General features: G+C 41.4%; 2 protein-coding genes across 5 annotated transcripts; one reads left to right on the forward strand and one right to left on the reverse strand.

Annotated features, from left to right (window-relative positions):
• On the forward strand, positions 1-24,027 carry LOC133480443 (sex comb on midleg-like protein 2). 2 transcript variants are annotated; one of them, XM_061778452.1, is made up of 15 exons: positions 1-148; positions 3,615-3,715; positions 3,844-3,903; positions 4,030-4,100; positions 4,473-4,707; positions 5,503-5,591; positions 5,670-5,913; positions 6,913-7,178; positions 7,569-7,668; positions 7,740-7,943; positions 8,121-8,285; positions 9,397-9,525; positions 18,156-18,356; positions 18,661-18,821; positions 19,367-24,027. In XM_061778452.1, exons 2-15 carry the CDS (start codon positions 3,694-3,696, stop codon positions 19,490-19,492), a joined length of 2,073 nt encoding a protein of 690 aa, XP_061634436.1. In that variant the 5' UTR covers positions 1-148; positions 3,615-3,693; the 3' UTR covers positions 19,493-24,027. The 2 variants fall into 2 exon arrangements, with proteins under 2 accessions (XP_061634436.1, XP_061634437.1); XM_061778453.1 differs by lacking the exons at positions 1-148; positions 4,030-4,100 and having other exon boundaries at positions 3,651-3,715.
• si:dkey-56d12.4 (uncharacterized protein LOC799220 homolog) lies at positions 9,588-16,813 on the reverse strand. Of its 3 annotated transcripts, none has more exons than XM_061778456.1 (3): positions 16,449-16,813; positions 16,182-16,358; positions 9,588-12,272 (listed from the first exon to the last, which is right to left on the reverse strand). In XM_061778456.1, the coding sequence occupies exons 2-3, from the start codon at positions 16,252-16,254 to the stop codon at positions 11,263-11,265; spliced, it is 1,083 nt and encodes a 360-aa protein (XP_061634440.1). In that variant the 5' UTR covers positions 16,255-16,358; positions 16,449-16,813; the 3' UTR covers positions 9,588-11,262. The 3 variants fall into 3 exon arrangements, with proteins under 3 accessions (XP_061634440.1, XP_061634439.1, XP_061634441.1); XM_061778455.1 differs by having other exon boundaries at positions 16,459-16,812; XM_061778457.1 differs by lacking the exon at positions 16,449-16,813 and adding an exon at positions 15,226-15,241 and having other exon boundaries at positions 16,182-16,352.
• Positions 24,028-24,507: the final 480 nt, after the last annotated feature.

Consider the following 24,507-nt stretch of genomic DNA (forward strand, 5'->3'; position numbering starts at 1 on the left):
CGATCTCTGGCACATATTACATGCGTGTCGCACACACACACGCACACACACAAAACAGTGGAGGGAAAAAAATGGCAGCTGGCGATTAGGGAAAGAAAAAAAAGTGTTGAGTTTTTTCCCTCGATTTTTCCCAGGAAAGGCGTCACCGGTAAGTTCACCCTGCTTACGAAACAACACACCTAACGAGAGACTAGCAAATAAAACATGACCAGAGGCGTTAGTTCGTGGTTTGGGTTCGATAGTGAGCAAGATTAAAAAAAGAAAAAGAAACGAAAAGCTAGCCAGCGCAGTTAGCCAGCGCGGCTAACTTGTCAACACAGGGGCTCCGGCTATTCTCTGGAGCACTACTGTATTGTACAGTATATGGCGTAATGTTTATACGTCATAGCCGTGTCCGGTTATCATTCGTGGATTCCTTAAGACACACTTGAGTCTAATGTTATTATTATTATTATTATTATGAAATGATTATTTACTACGTGCACAACCCGAGGCGATATAGACATTAGCTGGCTAATGAAAAGTGATATGAGTACATTATCTCATTACATAACAGGGAGCATAGTAAACACTTACATAATTATACCGCGGGGAATAAGATGATAAAGATGTAACAACAAAGTCGGGATCATAAGAAGATAGAGCTGAAAAATGACAATAACCATTGAATATTACGGGGAAAAGTTGTAATTGTACAATAAAGTTAGATACTTCTTTTTCATTTGCCTGCTGATTTGCCTTTCTACGTTTTAATTAAGTCGCAATATAGCAAGAAATTGTTTTAGAATTTGCTCAAATGCGTGAATGTACAACAGTAAAATTGTGCTGTTATAATAAAAGTGGTAATTTTACAAGGATGAAGTTTTCTTGTGGTTGGGGGGGAAAAAAAGTTGTAATTGTACTGTAATAAAGTTTTAATATTAAAAGACAAATAATTTTTTTTACAACTGTAAATTCGTAATTTTAGAGGACTAAAATGATAATATTGCCAGAAAAAGTATTGGTATTTTTGTGAAAATAAAGTTGCAATGTGAGATTAAAGTTGCAATTATTGCAAGCAACAAAGTGTTACTTTTACGATAGTCAAGTCATCATTTACAAAAATAAAGATAATATTAGTATTCCATGAAAAAGTGGTAAAGTAATTATTCAGGAGAATAAAGTTGTAATACTACTAGAGAAAGTCATAATTTAATGAGAAAATAAACACTTAAAATGTTACATATGTATGTGCTTCTTTTTCATTTATATGCTGTTGTGCCTTTTCACATTTAAATAATGTTGTGATCTTACAAGAAATCGTTTAAAATTATGAAAATACATTTTTGCTCTCCAAGAATAAATTTGTCATAATACAAGAAAAGCAGTAATATTGCAAAGATAAAGTTGTAATGGTATGTGGAATTATTTTTACCAAAACAAAGACTTTATATTAAAGGAAAGTTTGGTATATATATGTTGCAAAAGTAGATGATCATATTACAAGAAAAACTGATAATCTTATAATAGCAGTCATTATTTACCTAATCAAAATGTAATTTAATAAAAAGCTAAAATATTACAACAAAAAAATGTTCATTTTTTTTTATAATAAAGTCATAATTTACAAGAATCGAGAGTTTCATGGAAATAACATTGAAATGTGAGAACCGTGTCATGTCACTTTTACAATAATCAACTCATATTTTACGAGGATAAAGATGTCAAAGAAAAAGTCGTAATTTGAAGAAAATAAAGATGAAATAGGAGAATGAAGTTGTAATACTATTAAGAACAAGTTGTCATTTTGTAGTAAAGTCTATTCAAATATATTCTTTAGGAGAATACGTTTAGAATTAGGGCTACAACTAATCGATTATTCGGTCGATTATTTTTGGGGATTATTTGAGGTATCGGATTAAAAAACGTTTTTTTTTTTTTTTTTTGACTAGATTCAAAAACAGGACATTATTTCAAACGCTCAGTGTAGAAAAGTGCAAAGACAGGTCGCTGCATGAACAGCGCAGAGGTCTTCAAGTCATAAATTATGATTACCAAAAAAAAAAAAAAAAAAAACATACAAATGTGTGCGATACACTCGTAGCGACAAAAGATTGTTTTTGATTGATTTCAAAACGGATCTCTTATCTCATTTTTGCCCCCCCCCGACTTTATACACTGCAAGAGCACTATGTACAAGTTTAAGCGAATAAATTGGTGATGTGTTTTTCAAGAATGAAGTAATTGTTAGGAGAATAAAGTTGTCATATTAGAAGAAAGCATTTGTCATTTCCTCATAATAGTCGCAATGTTACGAGAAAAGTTGTAATTTTACGCAAATTAAGTTGTCATATTACAAGGATAAAGTTGTGTCGCTATGAGGCGTTACGTAACAAGAAAGTGTTTAATATTTTTCAGTTAAAATGAATTTGCAAATTTTACAAAATCTATAGCACAAAAAATTGTCATTTTAATAATCATTTTAGATGAAAAAGTTGGATTTTTACAGAGAGTAACTAGAAATATTACGAGAACAAGTTGTAATTTTCTGCAAACAAAAAGTCGGAATGTTTTGTGGGGGGTAAAAGTTTCAAAAAGTCATTTTACCATAACCAAGTTATCATTTTTTGAGGAAACTTGGTCATTTTCCATAACAGTCATAATTTACAAGCATGGAGAAAGAGATTATTACAACAAAGTTGAAGAAAAAAAATTACCAAAATATTTTTTTCGTAATGTGACAAGAATAAGGAAGTATGAGAAATATTTAAAATATGAGACGCAATATTACAAGAAAAAGTGTACATTTTAAGTGAATGAGGTTGTGATGCATTTTTCAAGAATAAAGTGATTGTTATGAAAATAAAATTGTAGTATTAGAAGAAGAAAGTTGTACTTATTTATCATAATAGTCATATGTATGAGAAAGTTGTAATTTTACCATACTAAAGTTGTAATGTTTGAAGAAAAAGTTAAAAAAAATGTCCCCAAAAAATTTTTACAAGCGCAAAAACCACAATATGTGGTAATTTTCATGATAACGATGTCATAAATGACGACAATAAAGTTGTAGGATTGCAAGACAATGTTGAAAATGCACTTAAAATATTTAGAGAAAGAGTTGTAATGTTCCCAAAATGAGGTTTTAATGTTAGGACATTATGAGAATAACATTGCAATTTTATGAGGTCAAAGTCAAAATGACCAAAATTAAATCAAATGTTGTAATTTTACGAGAATAAAGTCATAATATTTCAGATAACATACATTTGCAAATAATGCTGAAATATTATGAGGACAAAGTTGTCATTTTACGAGAATAAATTGGATTCTCTGAAAATAAAGTTTTAAATATTATAATCCACATCTATCAAATACAAGAAAAAGTTGTGTTTTCCCAAAATAAAGTTGCAGTTTTTATATTGAAATTATGCCTCGATGATCATAATCCAAACTTCATTCTGGGAACATTTCAACTGTTTCCATAATTTGGCATTATTTTTATTCTCTTCAGAATGATCCCTATAATCCCATCAAAGATGTTTTATATGCTAACATTTGACATTCAGCAACCATGTCTGTTATTTTATGTTCATCTTTTGAATATATATATATATATATTTTTTTTAAAACAGTAGGACAAAAAGCCAAGAAGAAGCTTAGCGAGTTGGGAGCGGCTCCGGCACCGAGTGTCGTCACTGGACACGAGGCAACATGGGAAAAACGCCACAGAAAGGCAAGACGCCACACTGAAATGAAATCTTTGGTCAGGATTTAAGACCCTCCGCAAATGGGCGAGCACACCTTCCAGCCTTTGATTTCATACAATATGTACACGTACGCATTTTTTATATTCCCATTTAGAGCAAAGGGATGCCAAAAAAGAGAAACCAACAGCGGGGACGACACAAGAAGTAACCAAAGGCAAGCTACTATTCTTGATTTGTACCTACTTAAATCTTGAGTAAAACAACAAAAGAAGTGTTTTTAATCTGGATTTATTATTCAGTAGACTTTGAAGCGAATTGACATTTTCTTTTTCCCCTCAAGAGTCTTTCGCCTGGGAAGAGTATCTAAAAGAAACGTCGTCTTTACCGGCGCCACCGAGTTGTTTTCGTCAGGTACGACGTTGTGGTTGTCAGGTGTTTCGACTTGTTTATTAGTTCAGTTCAAATTAAGGGCTCTTTTTTTTGTTTGTTTCTTAGTGGCTTCACATTGGCGAGTCGTCGATATGTCAAATCGTTTTTCATTTTTAAAATGCACTTTCTTTTCTTGTTATTAAAGGGGAAAAAAAAAGTCCATTGACCATTGCAGTGCCGTTCGAGAAGCTTTCGCCACATAATATTCATTTATAAATATATGAATATCATCTTCAATACCGCACAGGGAACTAGCGGAGTCGACAAGTTTCATTCATCTGAGACTGTTTAGGGGCTGCTGTTTTGGTCAGCAACAGAGCAGCTCTCACCTGCCCTTCTCGTCATCGTCCGCAGGCTCGCGTCCCGCCGTCCAACGACTTCAAGGTGGGCATGAAGCTGGAGGCCCACGACCCGCGCAACTCCACCTCGGTGTGCATCGCCAGCGTCATGGGCCTGACGGGGGTGCGCCTGCGCCTCCGCCTGGACGGGAGCGACAACAGCAACGACTTCTGGAGGCTGGTGGACTCCTCCGACATCCAGCCCATCGGCACGTGCGAGAAGAACGGAGACATGCTGCAGCCGCCGCTGGGTAGGAGTCGCGCTCAGACATTGGTTGGAACGCGCCGTGCACTACTCACAAAAATTTCCCGATATCGGGCTTTTGAAGAAATTGGATCAACTCGTTTAGGCCTTCTCTCTAAACTTTTCAGTGCACGTTCAACCGTGTTCTATGAAGCGTTTAACATTTTGACATCTTGCGTGAATAATAAAATACAAATAGAAAAATAACATACACAATAACACAATTAAATAGAATGAACATTTTGCAGCAACTGGTTAGCACATCTGCCTCACAGTTCTGAGGACCGGGGTTCGATCCCCGGCCCCACCTGTGTGAGAATGCTTGTTTGTTTCTATGTGCACTGCGATTGGCCGGCGACCGGTTCAGGGTGTACGCCCGAAGAGAGCTGGGATAGGCTCCAGCACGCCCGTATGGAATAGAATTGAATAGAACTTTATTGTCACTGTCACGGGAACAATGTCAAATACACATTGACTTGATGATGAAACAATGAAAAGAATACATACGCCTGCGAGTATTGTTGTATTCTCCGTCTGTATGTGTTGCTACACAGTTTGTGTTCAAATATCATTTATTAAAGATTTATAACTACCGTGATATCGATGCTACTTTCGTTAGCCGGTCTGTGGTGTTTCACATTATGTTTTAGCGTTAGGCTAACGGACTTTTCGTAAGGAACATTTTAGTCGAATAAACGGTGTAATTCTCTTTGTTTTACGTTTCATTTTCAAGTCAACTTCAACTGGATGTGGAAAAATCAAGTCAATTCCATTGTTTTTTGTTGCCGTTGTCGTTCTCCAGGATTTCGCATGAACGCCTCCTCGTGGCCGATGTTCCTGCTGAGAACTTTGAACGGAGCGGAGATGGCTGCAGCGACGGCCTTCAAGAAGGTCTCCCCGCCTCAAAGGCCACCACCACGTGCAGTCACTTCAATGCAGTTGCCTCAATGACATCCCCTTCACTTTCAGGAGCCCCAGAGGCCCCCGCAGAACGGCTTCAAAGTGGGCATGAAGCTGGAGGCGGTGGATAAGAAAAACCCGCACCTCATCTGCCCGGCCACCATCGGCGAAGTGAAGGGCGACGAGGTCTTTGTCACGTTTGACGGCTGGAGAGGCGCCTTCGATTACTGGTGCAAGTACGACTCCCGGGACATCTTCGCCGTGGGCTGGTGCTCGCTGACCAAGCACAGCCTGCAGCCGCCCGGCAACAGCGGTAAGTGTCCCGGCATGGCTGCATAACTCCTTATACACAGGTGTCATAGTGTTAAGGTGGAAAATTGCCGGGTCGACTTTGTGCACCCCGATTTCTGTGTCCGTGCCGTTAATACCGAATAGTGATGAGGAAGTGTGAAAGCGTATTAAAACAACCACTTTCAAATCAATAATTAGCCATAGAAAAACATCAATTCAATAAAACACTTGAAACGTGTGCTAGCTGGCGAGGTAGCGGTTAGCAGCTAAGATTAGCTTTGGCACATTTATGAAGAAAAACTTTGAAAATCAACAAAATACTCTGATAGCATATTGAGTTAGCCACAAGAACTCACGCTAAAGTTAGCTGTGCCTGTAGTCAGAAGTAAAAACGGCTAATACAGTGGCAGCTTAAGTTACAAGTTGAATTTGTTCCGTGACCGAGCTCTAAACTCAAGTTACTACTTTTCACAACATACTGAGCAGAAGTGGTGTCTGTAAAGCTGACACGTATTTATCCCGATGGTGCAAAAATGCCGTGGAAGGGGCATTCCACATAATGCCTCACAAACTTTCTTCTTCTCTTAACACCTCTTGGCGAGACTGATCCTTCTTTGGGCGTGGCCCACCAAAAAAAGCCAAAAGAAAAGGGAAAATACAGTGGTGCCTTGACTTACAAGTTGAATTCCCTTCCGTGACCATGCTTGTATCTCCAATCAACGTCCCCATTCAAATGAATCTATTGATGTGGCACTTTCCTAAAAAGAAGACAAAGCAAATTTATTTATACAGCGCATTTCATACACAAGGTAACTCAATGTGCTTTACATGATTAAAAGCATTTAAAAAAAAAAAACACAACGCGAAAAATCGACCAAGACGACAGCCCGTAACAGGAATAATTTGTAAGTTGGGGCACTCGTAAATCAAGGTAGCGATGTAGCACGCAGAGTTGGTTGCTGAACTGAGCTCGGTCGAGAAAAAAGCCCCCACCAAGCTCTGTTTCTGCGGTGTATTGCAGTCACCCTGACGAAAAACCCGCCCGCCCTGATGTCGTCGCCTTCCAAGCCCAGCAGGCGCTCCTTGCAGCCTCCTTACAGACCCCCCAACCCGCTGCCAAAGCTGCCCGTGAGGAAGGGGGTTCGCGGTCGCCGGCCCAAGAGCGAGACCCTCGCCCTTCTTAAGGCCATGGCCGAAGCCGCCGCCCAGAACGGCGGCAGCGCCATACACGACGCACAGCTCACGCCCCGGCCGCACAAGAAGAGAGGCCCCAAACCTGGAAGCAAGGTGAGACTCTCACTCGACACACACTGATTGTCGGGGAGAAGGGCTCAGACATACCACCAATAGAGAAAATACGCTCCCCTCAAAATGCATTTATAATTGCCTATATTCATAGTTTTATGATCCTAAAACACTTTAAAAGTCATTTCAAACTCGTCTTACAGCAGTAGCCTTAAAAGTAAATTGTGCACAGATTTTTCACTTCACGCACAGGAAGTCCTCGAGTTACGACGTACTCGACCTACGACGTTTCGACTTTACGACGCCCGTGCCTCGTCCACCATTTTGTCCCCAGCACCATGGTGTTTCTGCTATTACTATTACTGGAGCTTACAGTAGTTGGGGTCCTTCTCTGCATAAGCATCAACAGTTTTCCTTCCTGTGTATTTCTAGCGAAAGCCTAAGATTCTCCAAAGCTTGTCACACCCAGGCGCACCCGCCATCCAGGTTCAGCTCGGCAGCCCCGCCAGCCTGCCCTCGGTGGTATCAACAGGTGCTCACGTCACGTCCACGCTGCCCTTTCACAGCAACATCATCTCACTTTGCTTTTCTTTTCCGTGCCAGTGTGCGTGTACGTTAACAAACACGGAAACTGCGGCCCGCACCTGGACCGCAAGCAAATGCAGCACCTGCCGGACCACTTTGGCCCGGCTCCCGTCAACTCTGTGCTCCAGCAGGTGGTCCAGTCCTGTCTGGACTGCGCGTACCAGCCCAAAGTGCTGCTCGGCGCTCTGCAGACGCACTCGGGTGGCGGCAAGGTGGTCAGAGGTAACATGTAAACAGCTGACCAAAGCGCTTCATTTCGGAATGATTTTAGTCGGACTGACAAAAAAGTCTGCTCCTGTCTTTAAAGACAATTAGCCTCAACGTTGACTCTGACGGGTGGTCGCTCCACAATGTTGTGTGCAAGTGAGATGACCGGGCTGTTCCATTTGTTTTTCCCAGTGAGAACGGACGGGGGGGTCCGCGTGGTCAAGCTGCCGTCGGCCTCCAGCACCGCCTTCGTGCTGCGCTTCTTGGAAACCGTGTGCCGCCACCTGCAGTGCGACAACTTGTTTAGCAGCCAGCCGTTCATCCGCTACGCCGCTTCTTACGACAGGACCAAGTCAGGTACATGGGCGCCGTGTGCCTCGTTAAAAAGAAAATGACTTGCATACATACGTGTTTCAGCAAGTCACAATTATTGCGGGGAAAAGAAGCATCTTTCTGCTGATGAAGGAATAAAAACATTGGACAGTTCTCAAAAATCATTGTACGGTGGTATCTTGACGTAACTTCTGTTTTTTTCATGTGCATATGACAATAAATATTTGGAATCTTCAGTGGCTGTGTATCTCAAGCTGCCTTCACGAAGCAAAAAAAAAAAAAAGCGATAGCTTGTAACTGGAAAAACTCGTATGTTGGGGCACTTGTAAGTCAAGGTACTTCACATTAGAAGCTGGTCCCGTGGGGATGGGAGTGAATTTCACTATTAATCACAGGATTGGGCAGGAGCGGCAGTGACAGTCACTGGAAGCGGCGGGAGTGGGAAACCTCCCGTTGACTTTCAAGATAATAATAAAAATGGAGCGGGATGGACTGGGTGTAAAAATGGGAGGAAAGAAGGTTGAGAGTGGGACTCTGTAAAATTTAGGCTCGGGATTTGGACGGAATGGGATCAATCTCTGAGGGAGCGGGAGTCAACATGCACTCCCGTGTCAGCCTCATGACTACATGTATTTAAATAGTACAATGGTGTGCAGGCATCTGCCTCACAGTTCTAAGGACCGGGGTTCAAATCCCGGCCCCGCCTGTATGGAGTTTGCATGTTCTCCCCGTGCCTGGGTGGGTTTTCTCCGGGCACTCCGGTTTCCTCCCACATCCCCAAAACATGCGCTGTAGGTTGATTGAAGACTCGAAATTGCGACAACGGCCACATTGCATCACGTGACTGACGAATTGCCCCGCGCAGCACCTATGCGTAGCGTGCCGAGCACCGACAAAAATAGTTGATGAGCGTCGAACGCCACGGAGATCATCTCTCGTGATTGGTCCGGTTTAGTCACATGCTGTGATGACGTACCAGCGTGCCCATTGGTTCTCAATCGATTTTGCAGCATAATTAAACATATCATCTGGTCGTCAAGGTCCATTTGTTCTAGCAGTTACAAGCATGCTCACGGACCGAATGAACCTCGTCAGTCAAACTGTAACAAGTTGTCATGTTTGTGTTTACTTCCAGTGAAAGAGGAGGCGATGGACTCGCCCTCGCTGACCCGGGCGGGCAAGCGAAGCCTGGCCGGGGTTTCGCCGCCGTACGCCGCGCCGCTGTCTCCCAAACATGTACGCACCGACGCCCACCCTTCAGAAGGTACTGATCGACGTCTCGTTCTCTTTTTCTAGATATAAAAATAACAGGACGGGAAACATGAATTCACACAGTATATGTCGCTTTAATATGAAAGTGGAAAATCATTTTTTATAGTGCATTAAAAGGTGAGGTGCTCATAGTGGCTACATATTCCATTTTTCATAAAGGCAAACAATGGCTTAGGATCACGCGCTTGGGAGTATAGAAGGCTTACAATTACTTATACATAACATAGTATATATGGCACTAGTAACATGCACACAAGTTTAGTTAAGTGTCCTTGAGTCCCTTTTAAAGGTGTGTTACACATTTCAGCTATTATTATTACATACATTGTGATTTGCACTAATGGTGTAGTGATACATGCTTCTACAACAAATAAAACCAACCTAGTTTTGGTTTGAATCAAGGCACATAAATTAAATTCAATCATTCACAATAGCAACAAATTGCATTTCACACATGCAAGAGAAAACTGACTGAGGTGACAGCGTTCTGTTATAGCTTCCATACAAATAAAATAATAATAATAATAATACAATCAGTACAAGTAGAAATTTGGAAGTAGTTTCAACCAAAATGAAATTCATAGATGGACTTCACATAAATAACTGAGGCAAACAGTGATCTATTTAACTAACACTTACGATTTGACAAAGTACAGAATAGAATACCATATTAATATTCTTCTTCTTCCTCGTCTTCAAATACCCCTTCCCCCATTCCTCGTGTGCTCGCAAGCACTAGATTGCAGTAGTCCGATAAAATATCCCCCTGTGCTGTACCACCAGCATCACAAACGAGATGGTAATGGGGTCATTTTAAAATCGCTCTCAGATTTTCTTCAAATATTGAGTGTGCTGTGGTTGGATATTGAAGGACAAGACCACAACACCAAAACATTTTTGTTCTGAACCTCTTTGTGGCAAAAAAGTAGTTGGGAAAATAAAAGACAGGACTTTTCCTTCCATTTCCAACCACACCTCAAAATTTGAAGGAGAAAAAAAAAAATCCTAGGAGGCGAAGGAAAAACTCTTGGTTGATTTTTAATGGAATGACCCGGGAGTCTAGTAAGTATACTCCAGTGATTCTCAACTGTTGTCAACCTGGGACTCGCATTTCCTATTGTTGCAAAGTCGCGACCCACTTTTGGGAAGTTAACAACAATAAAGAACATGATCGGTTGGAAAAAAATAAATAAATCGCCAATGGGAATATAGTTTATTATATTTTCAAACACCATTTCAAATGAGTTTGATGTACCGCCAAAAGCATATCGCTTGCCATGACGTCCGCTCGCCAGAGACTGAGCTGCACTATATTTGTTTACAGCGTAAACTACAGTATACTGGCTAAAGTGTGAGGCAGCTACATTTCTTGTCGCTTATAATATAATACTAATATTTTCCATGCGGGAACTTGCTCCGCCTTTGTACTCTACCGGAAAAAGTAGTAGTTTAGTAGCTGTTTGCGACCCCACCCAAAATGGGTCTTCGTCCCACTTTTGGGTCCCAACCCACCAGTTGAAAATCACTGACGTACTCAGTAGTATGTACAAATCAGTACGTCCAGGAATTCACAATTCACCAGCATTCAACCGATTCCCATGAATTATGTGAATTTCATCCTAACAAACGCTCCAGAAAAATTATTCGGTAAATCGCTTCCATGAAATCAGGCATTTTAGGCCACAACAAACTCAAAAAGCCTGGGAAATCCTGGAGGGACTGGAAAAAATTAGTTTAAAACCTGAATCCTCAGATTGGTCAGGGCGGCGCAAATACGGAGAATCTTGTCAATTTGTGGCGCCAACGTAGTGGGAACGCCCTGCGAAAGTATATTAAAAGTCATCAAGTGGCGAATGGCGCCTTCGACGTGATCTCCGACGTGTGCAATGTGGCCGGCGGAAGAGGAGGAGGAGGCGGCGGCCTGGCCGCCATCTTTGCTGAGCGACGACACGACCAGTTTGACCTGCCGCTTAAACAGCAGGCCTTTGATCGCGAAGCCTCCTGGGGTCATGACCTCGTCCCCCGGCACGAGGAGGTCCAGCAAACCCGATTCCAGCGCCATGTCGTCGTGGCGGCAGCGCCCGGAGTAGGCGGGCGACATGAACATGATGAGGCCGCACGGGGCCACGGCCAGCAGGTACTTGACCATGCTGGGCGAGCAGCGCCCCTGAGGCTTGCGCAGGACGCTCTCGCCGCAGCCCACGAAGCACGTCGTGTTGGGAAATCTCTCCCTGAACTCGGCGGGCATGCTGGCTTGGATGATTTGTTTGGATAGCCACGGGATGGCGAGCCGCAAGACCTCCGCCAGCACGTCGATCCAATATAAGACCGTTTCGAGAGCCGTGCACTCGGACGTGTGGAAGTACACGCTCAGGTCGGCCAGAGGTAGGTTGGTCTTGAGCTTCATTAGTGTCATGATTACCTGAGAGCGCACGGGCAGCTGGAAATCTTTGTTGGCGTGACACTGCACCGACTCCACCAGCGTGGCTAGCGTTTGCACGGATATACCCATGTGGACCAGAGCGGCCTGGTCATTTTCAAATATAAAGTGCTCACCCTTGTCGCCGCCCTTGTCCGGGCTGACCCACGCGAAGGGATAATCGTGGTCGCGCCGCCAAGGCTCCTTGCTGTCAAGCGGCGAGCGGTAGGTCAGCTCCTCCCGCAAATAATCGTGATCCTCTCGCACGATGTCGAGGAACTGTGCGAAACCTGGAATGCTGCTTAGGTGCGAGGACCGGTCTAAAAATAACACCAAAAAAAGGCATGTCAGCAATTGGGTAACAAAATTGCAGGAATTTTTCAAAGTTGAAAAGTATCCATGGGAATTTTAGATTAGATAACCTTTATTAGTCCCACAATTTTTGAAAAAAAAATGCAATATGTGAATTCAGGGGAATAAACAACAATAAACCGGGAATTTAAAAAAATTGAAGGTTGGCTCTTAATAGGGAATTTAAATATAGCAGAGTCCGCATGGTCATGAAAAACCTGGAAAAGTTATGGAAATTGAAAATCCATTTCCAGTTCCTTGACAAGTATATTTTTCTATGAAGTTTTGGAAAAGTCATGGAAATATTACGTGGATAATATTTAGGATACGTAAAAGTTAAATAAAATTGTGCAATGTGCAAATAAACTTTAGCCTGACATGGAAGTGCGAGTAAAACAATCAAATACGCCTTGTGCCAACGTTGAGGTCAACTGGAACCAAAACGGTGGTTGCTGATTGAAAAAGCATGCAAACTTTTTTGACCTGGCCTGTCCCCTAAAATAATTGGACCCAGAATCGAAAGGAGGAAACTGAATCAGAACCAGAATTGTTCAAATTCAAACAACGCCCAAGCCTACTCTCCGCTCCACATGGATTCTGGTTATAATTACGAACAGAACGGCATAAATATTTGTTAATTTTTCAGTCTGAGAAATTAAGTGAAAGGTTTTGAAAAACATGGAAAACTATTGCTAAAAAGTGTATGAACCCTGCTATATTTTGTTCACATTAATTTAAGTATCATCCCGATGGTTGATTTTTGCCTGGTGCTCCAAGATGAAATGTGAGTTACAAGCAAGCTTGACATACGCCACTGCTTAAACACGGAGAAACGAAGGTACTATGGTCACCTCGTGAGCAAGGAGAGCTGACTATTTTGCATGGATCTCTGCTTATGACGAAACAAACATTTTATGTTTGAATATGATATCTTTCCATTAAATGAGCCTCAAATCCCAGTTCATTAAGATATATTCCCATGAAAGTTTCCAATTTGAACATGTCCTTAATTCAATCCAAATGAAAACTTCCCCGAAACTTTCTGGAAGTTTTCGTGGAAAGTTTCCAGGACGTTTCGTGAGATTTCAGTCAGACAGCATGTGGCAGAGCTCGGTGATTCATTGATTTGGATTTAACAGTTTATTTGTTTAGCGGATCCCGGAATTCAAAGTGCGCACCGAGTGATGCAATCGAAGTAGACAGAACGGGACAATCGGCGACAGTTTACAGTCGGCGACTTGCGATTGACCACCGCACACCTGCAATAGAAAAATTGCAACCCGTGTTATTGATAGGAAACAACGTTTTGAAGAGCCACAAATTTAACTGAACCACAAACAATATGGCACCATTGGCAAGGAAGAAGCAGCTTTGGCCTCTCCAGCCATATTATAATAGAGAAGAATTCTTTGGCTCAAATTTGAATGCTTAAAATGTTCACTTTAAACATTGCGTTTGGGAACACGGGACATTTTCCCCAAAAAGAAATGCTTATTTCCACATTGTTCCAAAATAATGTCCCATAATAATGTAATTGTCATTTACGTTTTCTATAAGGAAAGGGGGGGGAAAAAATAAAACATAGAAAATATGAGATTTTATTTAAAGTTCATATCACCCAACCCAGGTATGTGGCAATCACTCCCATGCATGTACACAGAGATACACTCGAGATTAAGGGCATCTGCAGGGTGATAAAAGACATTTTAATACCTTGCATTCATTAAATATTTCCATTTTCCATATAGGCGCAATATCATAATCACAATATTTAACCTTTTAGAAGACATTTTGTGATTAGATATGAGTTATGCCCTCAAATGATTGTTGGTGGTTCCACTAATTTTGAGCTCAGTTGTGCGAAAGTACAAAAGACCCAAAAACATCCACAACACATCACAATATAGTGCCGTGAAAAACTATTGGCTCCTTTCTCCAATTTGGGGATTTTGGCATTGTTTCCACATTTTCATTTTTAACATCATCAAACAAATGGAAATATCAGACAAATACAACCCAAGTTTTTAAATGGTGATTTCCTTTATTAAGGAAAAAAAAAAACGATTTGGTTACCTGGCCCTGTGTGGAAAAAGTCATGGCTCCTGAAATCAAGCGATTTCTAGAACTGCCAACGACTCTTTCACATCTCTGTGGCTATATTTTGGCCCACTCTTCCTTGCAGAAGTGTTTTGAATTCTGCAAAAATGGAGGGTTTTCGAGCATGAATGGCCTTTTTAAGGTCATGCCACTGCATTTCAATCGGGATTCAAGTCGGGACTTTGACTAGGCCGTTCCAAAACCTTCATTTTGTGTTTTTTAAGCTAAGTTGGTGTGTTTTGGATTGTTATCCTGCTGGAGAACCCAAGTACGCTTTAGCTTGAGGTCACAAACTGATGGCTGAACATTCTCCTTCTGGATTTTCTGTTAAAGAGCAGAATTCATGGTTCCATCAATCACAGCAAGGTGTCCAGGTGCTGAAGGAGCAAAGCAGCCCAAGACCATCACAGTACCACCACCATGCCCCAAAAGTCTTAATTCAGATTTTTTTTTGTTTGCTTTTTTGCAAAAGTAAGACGAGCCTTTGTGTTCTTTCTGGTCAGCAGTGGTTTTGGCCATTTTTGCCCAGCCTCTTCCTCATAGTTGAGTCATGAACACTGACGTGAACATTTGTTTGATGATCTTAAAGATTAAAGTAGGGAAACTATGCAAAAATAAATACATGTTAATACATGCTTTTCGTTGGACAGCGATGATATGAGAATTTGCAGAAATTAATTTAAATTAAGTGGATTTAAGTGGTTAATACAGTGAATATAATTCAGTGGTTGTGGCTAATTTGAGGGGACCATGCAAAATTGGTGCAGTCGCTATCTGCTCAAAAGCATGTGCACGATTAAAAAGCACCATTATAAAATCACTCACCGTACTCCTTTGCCGACTGAAAGACAAAGACACGACACATCTACAGTATATATCCAGATCGTCTCCAAAAAACAAAAACAAAAAAACAATCTTTTTCACAATCATCTAAAACAATGATTCTCTAACCTTTTCTTAATCCAGCACAGTAAATGTGTTAAGTTGTATTTAACTTTTAACTACAATACATTTGCATTCTATTTTTGGAATATTTATTTGCATACATTTAATTTGAATCATTATTTATTCCAGTTTTTTTTTTTTTAATGTTCCTATATTTATGTGCAGCGTTAATGTTCGACCTGTGAACCTGTTACAGTGTCTTACAATAACATGTATCGTGCTTTCGGAATAAAACTTCTCCCTCGTTTTGTTTCGTTCTATTGTTCGAGTGCCGTACGTATACTGTATGTGTCCTGTGATTGGTTGGCAACTAGTCCAGTTTACACGCTGCTTCTTGCCCAAAGATTTTATCACATGACAGATATTATTATTACTACAAACTGTACATTTTTACTTGCATTTATGTGCGCTTATATTTTATGAAATACTATACATTTTAACTTCTATTCATGTGTGTGTCCTAACCTCTGTTATATTTTCATTATTATTGTTATTATAGATCATACCTTTTTACTACACATCTGAGCATGTACTTTCCTCCACGTTGCGTTTTTATTTTATTATTATTGCACGTTTTGCATTTCTTACTTACATTCGTGTGCGTGCTTCCCTTTGTCTTACATTATTATGATGAATATTTCTACATCGGCACAGCTTCGTGTGCATCCCTCCATGTTCCATTTTGAGATCATATGATTACTTATACATTTTGACTTGGATCTGTGTGAGTGTTTACCTCATGTTACCTTTTTTATGCTCGACGATTTTTTTTCTATGACACGTTGTTTCTACTCTCTTGCAATTTTCTCTGCTCGGCCATTTTCGTGCGCGCTTACCTCCGCCGCGGGCCGCCCGCGTCTCCGTCGGCGGGTTAGCCGCATTCCGGCGCTCGGCTAACGGGTGGTCCATCCGAGCTGATCCCCCCCCCCCCCCCGACGGACCCAGCAACGTCGTTGTCGCCGGGAAAATGCTCCGTGCACACGCGGTTGAGGGAGTTGTTGTTGTTTTTTCGCCTGTCGTAAGAAACACAAATAATACCAACGCACACGACGTCGAGTGAGAAGTGGCAAATGTATTATTTGTGTATTATTTATGACGCGCACATTTCCGCACTTGGGCTCGCAAGGTGACTGTCAGCGCAGGCGGCTCTTGTCGTCAAACCGGAACGTCCTCGTCCTCTTAGTTTGCTCCACTCCGGTGCAACGACTTGTTTGTGGTTTTTCTTCTAACTTTCTATTTGCTCATTTTGTTCACGTCAACTCGCAACCGAGAGCGCAGAGCGTCGCCAACGACGTCTGTTGACACTTTTGACAACTTTGGCCGGGAAAAACGGAAGCGGAAACTGCATTTGGGGGCGTGATCGCGACGTCACGACACGTCACATTCAAGCCAATGAGCGGCCGCGATAGAAAATAACATCCGCCAAATGAGGACCACGTTTCGTGCGGTCTGTTTCGTTCCGAACGTCAGACACGTGGCGACGGTACAAATGAATCGGTGTGTATTGAAATTGTTTCTTAACTTCAAAATTGTTACTTTTAAGGAAATTAGAAATTGAAAAAACGTCTCAAGTGAGATGCATGACATCCACGTGTAACCGATATTAAAGGTACATCGCAATAAATTCGAATCAATTAATTTAGTGAAACTCATTGTGCCCACGTTCAGTGAAAACAGCTCATTATTTTCTTTTCATATATATGCATTGGTTTGATGATTATTGTTTACTGCAAATGAAAATCCAAAATTCACCATCTCTAGAAATTACAATAGAAAGTAGCAAACAATCAAGAAACAATGAAAGTGATTTTTAATGTAGAAATTAGGCAGGAAGTTGCACCCACAGATTCACCTATTTGCGGATTTATTTTTTCCAAGATGTTGTTCTAACACTTATTGGCAGTTGATTCACCCTTATTTGCGAATTTTTGGCTTACTAAAAAAAATAATTAGTTTTTTTCTTTTCAATCCAATTCTAATGGCCGTCAATTATCCAGGAATTTTCACTATTTGCGGTCAGGCCCGGTCCCTGTCCGCCACAAATAGTGTGGTTCCACTGTATAGCATTTATTTATACAAATATGATTTGATATACCGAAACATAAAGAAGCCTAAATATCGGCTATTGTCATCTTTGGTGGCTTTGTGGTAACATCTTGTGCTAAAAAAAAAAAAATCCAAAAATAATAATTACTGCGGATGCGTTGATCTGTTTTTCCGATACTACTGGTCCTCTTAAAGGACATAATAAATAGTAGATGCCGCATCTGCCTATCACCGTGAATTGAATCAATGTCTGAATTTTGTGCTTTACGTTTATTGGAGAATATTCCATTAACATTACAAATATATTCGAAATACAACGATTACATTTATTTCATAAATGCAGTTAGTCCTCAAGTTGTCTACTTACACAAGTACTTCAAATCCATTCAAACTTTATGGTTTATACAGTATCATTTTCTCAACCTTTTCCAGAACTGGAGTTGCCTTTTTTAAATTTCACAACTTTGCCAGGTTCTTAATGACAATATCAACCATGTAAATAGTAATTCTTTAAAAAATATATATTATTTTTATATACAGTAAAATAATAAAAATAATAATAAAGTAATACCATTTCATGGAATCAAATGTTAGAATTTAGGTTGTAAATGCGGTGATATAAACCAAGCATTTTCTCCAGCGCTTGTCCTCATTACAGTGTAGAGTCGCGGTGTTGCGCCTTTCGTGAATCGAGTACGTGTTGTGGAGCGCATTTCCTGTTCTGCGATGATCAGGAACCGTTTTGCATTTTGCGTCTTTCGCAGCCGAGACGCTGCCGCACGAAGACAACGTCCTGATGAAGGAGCAGCGCTACATGGGCTCCGCCTCCAACTCCGTGACGCCTCGGCCGCAGGTGGCGCGCAGTCGTTCCGAGTACCGCCCCTCCTCGGCCGCCCCTTTGCCCCGCCGTCTCGCTTCCAATCCCGCCGAGTTGGCGTCGGCGCAGCTGCTCCGGCGAGTCGAAGGTGTGTGCGGCGGAAGGGTTCTGATTCCATGTAGTATTTGTTCTCTCCATTTTCAATTGGCAATCAGATAACAAAACCCAAAAAGGCGACTGATTATTTTGACTGTGGTCACTTTAAGCGCTAGTCAATCTCTTTCTGCCACCCGGAAGTAGTACCCTAGCGCCAATTTAAAAACAAAGAAAAAAATAAACATTCACTTTTTCATTTTGGGAAAATGGAAACAACGAATGCTACGCAGATTCATCCGACGCCACGTTCATGTTTGACGGCCAAAACGTTCGCTCTCCTTCTCGTTGTACCACAGCCAGCTCCACCACGGGTCCAGAGTGCAGCGCCACGGAGAGGGAGGGATGGCAAACGCCCGCTAAGAACCCGGCGTCCTGGTCCATAGACGAGGTCATGCAGTTTGTGAGGGACGCCGACCCCGCGGCGTTGGCGCCGCATGCAGAATTGTTCCGAAAACACGTACGTTGGCGTTTTGTTCTCTGAAAACGCTAAGTTAGCAATGCTCTTTTAAGATTGCTTTTTTAGATTTAAAAAAATAAAATAATTTGAATTGTCTAGTTTTGCGATGAAATGACATCAAAGACCTCATTGAAAGACTTTTTCCAATAAAAGTTCAAGATTTTATTCCAAATGAACCTCTTAATTGCTGAATTTATATTGATTTAAGATAGCCTAAATGAAAGTTAATAGCTTCAACCTGGAAACCAGAAGTTTAAAAAAAAAACTTTCCTAAATTTACAAAAAAAATATAGTAGACAAGTCTGTGTTTGCATTTGAACTCTTTATATTTTCAGTTGTCTATTAAGAGCTAACATTCAATTTTGAATTCCTGTTAATTCCCAAGGAAATGGAAAAAGTAATGGGAACATTGCAACTCTAAGCAAGACAGATGTGAAAATCAGTTTAGCGTTTGTTAATTGAAAACACTTGAGTTTGCATTTGCTCATTGAAATCCCGCAGATTAGCGTGCTAACTGCTAATTGCAAGCACGCGTGTTTCCCCAGGAGATCGACGGCAAGGCGCTGATGCTGCTGCGGAGCGACATGATCATGAAGTACATGGGCCTCAAGCTGGGGCCCGCCCTCAAGCTGTGCCATCATATCGAGAGGCTGAAACAGGGCAAAGTGTGACCCGCACCCGCAGCCAGGTCCTGTGACTGGCAGAGAGGGAAACAAGGAAACCCCCACCCCATTGCCTCAGTAGTGTTTGTTACCTTCTCATGCTACGTTTGGCTCCCCAAAGATGGTGAAGGCTTCTTCTCCATAGTGTTCTTCTGACTTTTCCTCTTATCCGGCCACGGAAAGTGAAGAATGTCTCTGAATGCATTCCGTTACGTGGACACACATTCTCGTCTATTTTAACAGGGGATGGGCATCAATTTCAGTGGGCCCCTGCTGCTGGCGAGAGATAGGGACACAGCTCTGCTGCAAATACAGAACATTTGCAACTAATTGACGCTGCTACCTACCAAGGTTTGTAATTGCCTATAGATGCCACAAGATGGCAGAAAAGCACTTTTTTTCCTATTAGACAAAGAAATGGACTGACAAAATCAAGCTCCTTCCCTCATGCTAGGTGTCTAACGCATATTTTTGTTTTAGGCATGGCTTTGGCCTGAGGTTTCTTTAGCGAATAACAGGATCATTTCCCCCCCCCCCCCCAAAATCTGTGACAAGGCAAATTTGCAAATGTTGACTTGCAAATTTCACGTCCGCTATGCCATTTGTTACATAACATTAAATAAATAAACTTCTTAGTATTTTTGCCATCCACTATTAACATAAAAATGTGGAAAGTAAATTGAACAATTGATTTGAGTGCACTACTTGGCTGGCACCCACAGTGGCGCTGTTGTTTCACTCAACTAGTTTGTGGCCTAAAGAAGAACCCGACAGCTTGGCTGCTTCTGTGTTTAAGCTTTTACATGTTTATTTGTAAACAAAAATGTTCATAGTACAGTGAACCCCACATATTTGAGGTTCGGCATCTACGCAAGTATTGCTTTGCTGCCATCTTGTGGCATCTTGATGGTGAATGATGAAGTGAGCTACAGTGAAGGGAGTTGAAGAGTTCCACTTAAATAAAGATCAGCTTTTCCACCCTCTTGTGGCATTTATAGGCAAGTAAAATTTACACGAGTAAACCTTTTTTACTGGTGATGTCAACTACTCCCAGATTTTTTATATTTGAGACAGGGGTACCGCAAATAGCAGGGGTTCACTGTACTTCTGAAAATTTTAAACATAATATTGACCTTTGGAAAAAAAAAACAAATGGCTGGTTACAAATTCCGTCAGTTTATTGTCAGTTCAGCGCGTCTGAAAGCAAAACATCTTTTTTTTAAAATTATATTTACAGAAAAAACTGATTTATGTAAAGGTATCATGTCAAATGGAGTCGAAATGGAGTGCACTACTTGGCTGCCACCAGCAGAGGTGCTGTTGTTTCACCCTCAAGTGGCCTGAAAAAGAACAACGCGACGTCATGCTAGCTAACGTCTCCAGCAATTGTTGTCCATCCGTCCGTCCATCCATTTTTCGTACCACTTATCTAATTGTAACAAAAATGTTATTCTCAAAACAAAACACCTTCTCCATATTTTGTAAACCTCCAGCTCTGTCGTGGGTCAAATAGACCCATTTTAACGTTCAACAAATATATTTCAAATGTATAAGAAATAGTTAAGAGTTAATAAAATGTCTTTCCATTTTGGAACTTTTGGATCATTACACATGCCCCGGGTCAAATTGACCCAGGGACATTATTGCTGTTTTTGAGAAACTAGCAGCATAACAGAAGGGTTAATATAAAGATTGTTTTTTTTTTTTAAAAAGATGACGCATTCATTGATGAAAAAAATAGTCAAATGCCCATCCCCGATGTTAACGATGAACTCACCACATGTTCGTGTATTATTATGACACTTCCTAAAGGCTTTACAGTTGACTTTGTATTTGTCAGTGCACTTTTCCTGGGTTTAACCACGACGAGCGTGCCGCCGAATGTACATTTTGTAAATGATCATATTTTTTAGTAATATGAAATGCTGTCCCGATGCGGCGCTATTCAAAGCGACATGTCTCAGGTCTGTGTAGTGATTGTCAGCGCCAGCTGTTTGTTTTTAAACATGTGTACAGTGAACCCGCGCACATTCGCGATTCCGAATTGGCAGATTTTGTTTCTCGCCTATCCTACTTAGCTACTTGCTGTTTTTGTTCTCAGGCCAAAACCATGTCTAATATACAAATATTGCATAGGCATCATCTTTTGGCATTATGGTGCCAAGTAACTATGTTGAAGTGAGGGCAGAATGTTCTAATTTAGTCAGGCCATAGCCTTGTTTGTTACCAAAAAAGAGTGCTTTGGCACCATTGTGTGGTGCCTGCGTAGGTTTTCTCCGGGTACTCCGGTTACCTCCCACATCCCAAAAACATGCAGGGTAGGTTACTTGAATACTCTAAATTGGCCGTGGGTGTGAATGTGAGTCCAAATGGTTGTTTGTTTCTATGTTCCAGTTCAGGGCGTATCTCGCCCGGAGATAGCTGGCATAGGCTCCAGCACGCCCGCGACCCTCGTGAGGAGAAGCGGAACGGAAGATGAATGAATGAATGTGTGGTATCTACAAGCCTAATTCCAATGAAGTTGGGACGTTGTGTTAAAGATAAATAAAAGCAGAGTACAATGATTTGCGAATCATGTTCAACCTATATTGAATTGAATACACTACAAAGACAAGATATTTAATGTTCAAACTGATCAACTTGATTGTTTTTAGCAAATAATCATGAACTTAGAATTTGATGGCTGCAACACGTTCCAAAAAAGCTGGGACAGGTGGCAAAAAAGACTGAGAAGGTTGAGGAATGCTCATCAAACACCTGTTTGGAACATCCCACAGGTGAACAGGCTCATTGGGAACAGGTGGGTGCCATGATTGCTTCCCTGAATTGCTCAGTCATTCACAAGCAAAGATGGGGCGAGGTTCACCTCTTTGTGAACGAGTGCGTGAGAAAATAGTCCAACAGTTTAAGGACAATGTTCCTCAACGGACAATTGCAAGGAATTGAGGGATTTCATCATCTACGGTCCATAATATCATCAAAAGGTTCAGAGAATCTGGAGAAATCACTGCATGTAAGCGGCAAGGCCGAAAACCGACATTGAATGCTCGTGACCTTCGATCCCTCAGGCGGCATAGCATCAAAAACCGACATCAATGTGTAAAGGATATCGGCGCGTGGGCTCAGGAACACTCCAGAAAACCAATGTCAGTAAATACAGTTCGGCGCTACATCCGTAAGTGCAATTTGAAACTCTACTATGCAAAGCAAAAGCCATTTATCAACAACACCCAGAAACGCCGCCGGCGGCTTCTCTGGGCCCGAGCTCATCTAAGATGGACCGATCCAAAGTGGAAAAGTGTTCTGTGGTCCGACGAGTCCACATTTCAAATTGTTTTGGGAAATTGTGGACGTCGTGTCCTCCGGGCCAAAGAGGAAAAGAACCATCCGGACTGTTATGGACGCAAAGTTCAAAAGCCAGCATCTGTGATGGTATGGGGCTGTGTTTTGGAGGTTTGGGAGAAACATATGCTGCCATCCAAGCGACGTCTTTTTCATGGACGCCCCTGCTTATTTCAGCAAGACAATGCCAAACCACATTCTGCACGTGTTACAACAGCGTGACTTGGTAGTAAAAGAGTGCAGGTACTAGACTGGCCTGCCTGCAGTCCAGACCTGTCTCCCATTGAAAATGGAAGACTATGAAGCGTAAAATACGACAACGGAGACGCCGGACTGTTGCACAGCTGTAGCTGTACATCGAGCGAGAATGGGAAAGAATTCCACCTACAAAGCTTCAACAATTAGTGTCCTCGGTTCCCAAACGTTTATTGAATGTTGTTAAAAGAAAAGCTGATGTAACACAGTGGTAAACACGACCCTGTCCCAGCTTTTTTGGAACCTGTTGCAGCCATAAAATTTTGAAGTTAATGATTATTTGCTAAAAACAATCACCTTGATCAGTTTGAACATTAAATAGGTTGTCTTTGTAGTGTATTCAATTAAATATAGGCTGAACATGATTTGCAAATCATTGTATTCTGTTTTTATTTATGTTTAACACATCCCAACTTCATTGGAATTGGGGTTGTACGTAGAGGAAATTGAAAACATTAGTCACGGATGGTGTAGCGGTCCACTCGCCTGACTTTGGTGCGGGCAGCGTGGGTTCACTTCCCACTCAGTGACGGCGCGAATGTGAATGCCAATGGTTGTCCGTGTCTATATGTGCCCTGCGACTGACTGGCGACCAGTTCAGGGTGTCGTCCGCCTTTCGCCTGGAGTCAGCTGGGATAGGCTCCAGCACCCCGCGACCCTAACCAGGATAAGCGGTGTTGACGATGGATGGGAAGTGAAAACCTGGCTTTGGCATGAACACAGAAACAGTGAGTCGGCATATGCGAGGACAAGTTCCCACCCCCACCAAAAAAATCTGAATTCATAAATGCCGGAACCATGAATATGCGGTGCTTTACTGTACTCCCTTTTCCGTTTTTTTTTGACTGGTGCCATATATGATGCCCAATCAATGCTTCCTCTTTCTGTCAACTTGTATTTGACACATTTGTGTTACGACGTCGCGTTAGATAAATGACTTGTGTTCACTCTCTCGTCCAGTTTGACTTTTCACATATACGGCCGTTATTATATACGCACACAATTAGTTTTTTGTACAAAAACATGACAGTGCAAATACAAGAATTTTTTTTAAGAAAAAAAAAAGTTTCTAAATGTTTTTAACTTAACTTTAAACCCTCCTCCCATATTGCAGGTCAAGTTGACCCGTAAAAATGAATGCACAACAGTTTAGAATAAAACTTCTTCTGGCCTTATTTTTATTTTTTTTTGAAGTATGATATATATGCATATGCATATATATAATTCAACCTAAGAGGTCAGCCTCATAGTTTGTCCTTCCAGGCTTAAAAATAGAAAACAAGTATACAAATAATTAGCCTATAATTGGTAATAGCGTCATTGATTTTTCTTGTTTTCCCGAAAACTTGCAAAAATGACTTGCGCCACATGCTAGCGAAATCTATTATCCAGCGATAGATTTGCAGTCATGGCCGCCGACTCAGAAC

This window comes from Phyllopteryx taeniolatus, chromosome 7 (assembly GCF_024500385.1).
Source record: "Phyllopteryx taeniolatus isolate TA_2022b chromosome 7, UOR_Ptae_1.2, whole genome shotgun sequence".
Classification (NCBI taxonomy): Eukaryota; Metazoa; Chordata; class Actinopteri; order Syngnathiformes; family Syngnathidae; genus Phyllopteryx; species Phyllopteryx taeniolatus.